At 30.6% G+C, this 2,558-nt stretch overlaps 1 protein-coding gene across 1 annotated transcript in view; it reads right to left on the bottom strand.

Moving 5' to 3' along the window:
* Positions 1–398: 398 nt before the first annotated feature.
* Positions 399–2,558, bottom strand: part of LOC111617156 (WASH complex subunit 5-like) — a gene marked incomplete at its 5' end in the record, with an annotated part of 7,453 nt that continues 5,293 nt past the window's right edge. Inside the window, 4 exons of the mRNA XM_023358481.1 lie at positions 399–769; positions 845–935; positions 1,006–1,133; positions 2,015–2,194. Of these exons, the coding sequence (XP_023214249.1) occupies positions 560–769; positions 845–935; positions 1,006–1,133; positions 2,015–2,194 (609 nt within the window). The remainder of the gene's footprint in view (positions 770–844; positions 936–1,005; positions 1,134–2,014; positions 2,195–2,558) is intronic.

Genomic DNA, 2,558 nt, shown 5'->3' with positions numbered 1-2,558 from the left:
CTGTACAGACGATAGTAAACTCAACTTACTCGCCTAAACTCTCCATAGCGTGGCACTGGATGGCGGAAAGTATATATATAATTATAATAAAGTTACAATAAATTAAGTTAATATATAATTATATATACAGTACCTAATTTATATATAATTATATGTACAGTACCTAATTTATATATAATACTGTACAGACGATAGTAAACTCAATTTAATCGCCTAAACTCTCCGTAGTGTAGCGCTGGACGATGGAAAGTAGTTCGGCTGCCCGATGACATTTTACCAAATTATAGGAGTTTTTTACCATGTTTGTACGGATACCATCGCAATTTTTTCGCCGTCATATAGGAATCTGAACTATAGGAACCTGTGTTATAGGGGGGGGGTCGACTGTACTTAATTAAATAATTATTGAGACAATGGATTCAGGAAGTGATGCATGCAGTTTTTGGTAACATTTTTATCATTTCTCACTCATTAGTTTTCTAATTGTTAATCGTGTATCTCAAAATTTTGAAATACTAATTGTTACAACTAAATTTTAATTACATCTCATTTCAAATCTTTATATTTTAACAAATGAAAAATTAATATACTTACATAAAATGCCTGAAACTGGATGTAAAGCATTTTGTAAATTATCCAAAGTATCCTGCCAAGATTTATCCTTTATCACTATTTTTTCTATTAACTTTAACACTCCTTGTAATTCAGTTACGATCATAAACGAAAGTAGTCTATCCAATCCGGTCAATCCAGGAGTGCCCACAGTTTTCTGAAACCGATATTTTCCTTAATAATAATCATAAAACTACGCAATAAATAATATACATAAAAATTTTTCTTGTACCTGAATAAGAGAAAACAATCTCAAATTTATAATTTCGTTTTTAGTCTTGGAATCGTACCAACAACTCATTTGGTCTAAATATATGGTTGTTCTGTAAATTAAAATTCATAATTAATATAAAAGAAATTATATATAACTAATATTAAAATATTTTTCATTACTTTGGATCAGTTATTCTCAAAATCTCTCTTGCTAAACGACCGATAAAGTTCACTGAGACATTGTCTAAAGATGGAAATCGTGGAATTGGAATGGTTCGAGACTGATAGATGCTCTGCCAATCTTGAACCTGCAATTAATATTTCAACAAATATTTAAATAAAATTAAATTAAACACTAAATTAAAGTTATAATTTTTTTATAACATACTTATAGTAAAAATGTGTTTACGAATGTTAATTAATCATGGTGAATAAAATGAATATATTATGAGGCAGATTAAGTAAATAAGGTTAGTAGCACTGTTAAAGAAAATTAATGTAGTGTAGATAGAGACTAATAATAGTGACTGTATACAGCAATATAACCTGTATCAACAGTCATCCCTGTTAGGTGGCATTTGCATCTGCTACATGGTTTAAAAAAGCCTTGCTCATAATTGAACAGTAAGTTGTTATTTGATTTTTGGCAGAATGTACACACAAAAAGCTTAGGTACAAAAGTCTACATGGTTCATTGCTTATGTTTGTTTGGTTTTCCTTAAACTTACGAATCCACTTGGCAAGGCTTTTGAAGTGATATGCATAACTCTACATACTGTGCATACAATCGGCAATGGATTCATTAATTTGTAAGTGACTGCTTTCAGCTGTCAAAAATCAAATAATAGTTCACTATTTGATTGTAATGCAGTTTGATATGGGGACACCATTTTGTAAACCATGCTAAAGCTAAACATTAAATACATCAGCCATGGAATGACATCATTTTTTATCTAATTATGCATTATATTTGGTGTTCTTAAAAATATGTTGGGCAATATATTAAAATGTGTGATAGCATTATTATATAGTGCAATTTTTTAATACTCTGACTAGACTATTATGGAAATACTTGCAAATATTAATTTATTCAAACATGTTTTTGTTTTGATTTACAAAATTCATTGCTGCAATTTGCTATACCTTATAAAAACATCTAGTATAAAAATAAGTTCTAAATTCTAATTACCTTATGCCTGAGAAAAGCATTGCATTCTTGTTCTATATTATAATTTATAATACGAGACACTTCTTCTTGCCAGATTTTTAGTCCGTATATGCTGACGTAATCTTGAATATATTCAAATGACCGTCTAAAACCATCCATAACTTGTCCCAATTCTTCTAATTTTGGTATCAACTCACTAGACTGTGGAGTTGAATGAAAAATTATTATTATTATTATTATTATTATTGTGTTGGGTTCAGTGGGTAATACTCGGTTAAACCGGTGGCTGTGTACTATGCCGGACCAGAGTCAAGGCATAGCAACCAAAACAAAACTAAAATTAAATAAGTGTGTCAGTGTCAGTGTCAGTGTCAGTGTCAGTATTCAGGAATTTCCTAACAATGTGGCATGTATTCAATATAGTGGCCTTCTGTAGTGTGATGTATGTATTTCTATTCAATTGTAATGTTCCCAGGCTTTTGTGTAGTGTGTGTGGTATCACACCTGTACAGGAGAGAACAACAGGTACAATAAGCACCCTTTCCATCCTCCACAGATGCCTTAT

Source organism: Centruroides sculpturatus, unplaced genomic scaffold (assembly GCF_000671375.1).
Source record: "Centruroides sculpturatus isolate CEXI.00-Female unplaced genomic scaffold, Cexi_2.0 scaffold2668, whole genome shotgun sequence".
Classification (NCBI taxonomy): domain Eukaryota; kingdom Metazoa; phylum Arthropoda; class Arachnida; order Scorpiones; family Buthidae; genus Centruroides; species Centruroides sculpturatus.
Note: the sequence above shows the minus strand (reverse complement) of the source record. Positions and strands in the feature narration are given on the sequence as shown.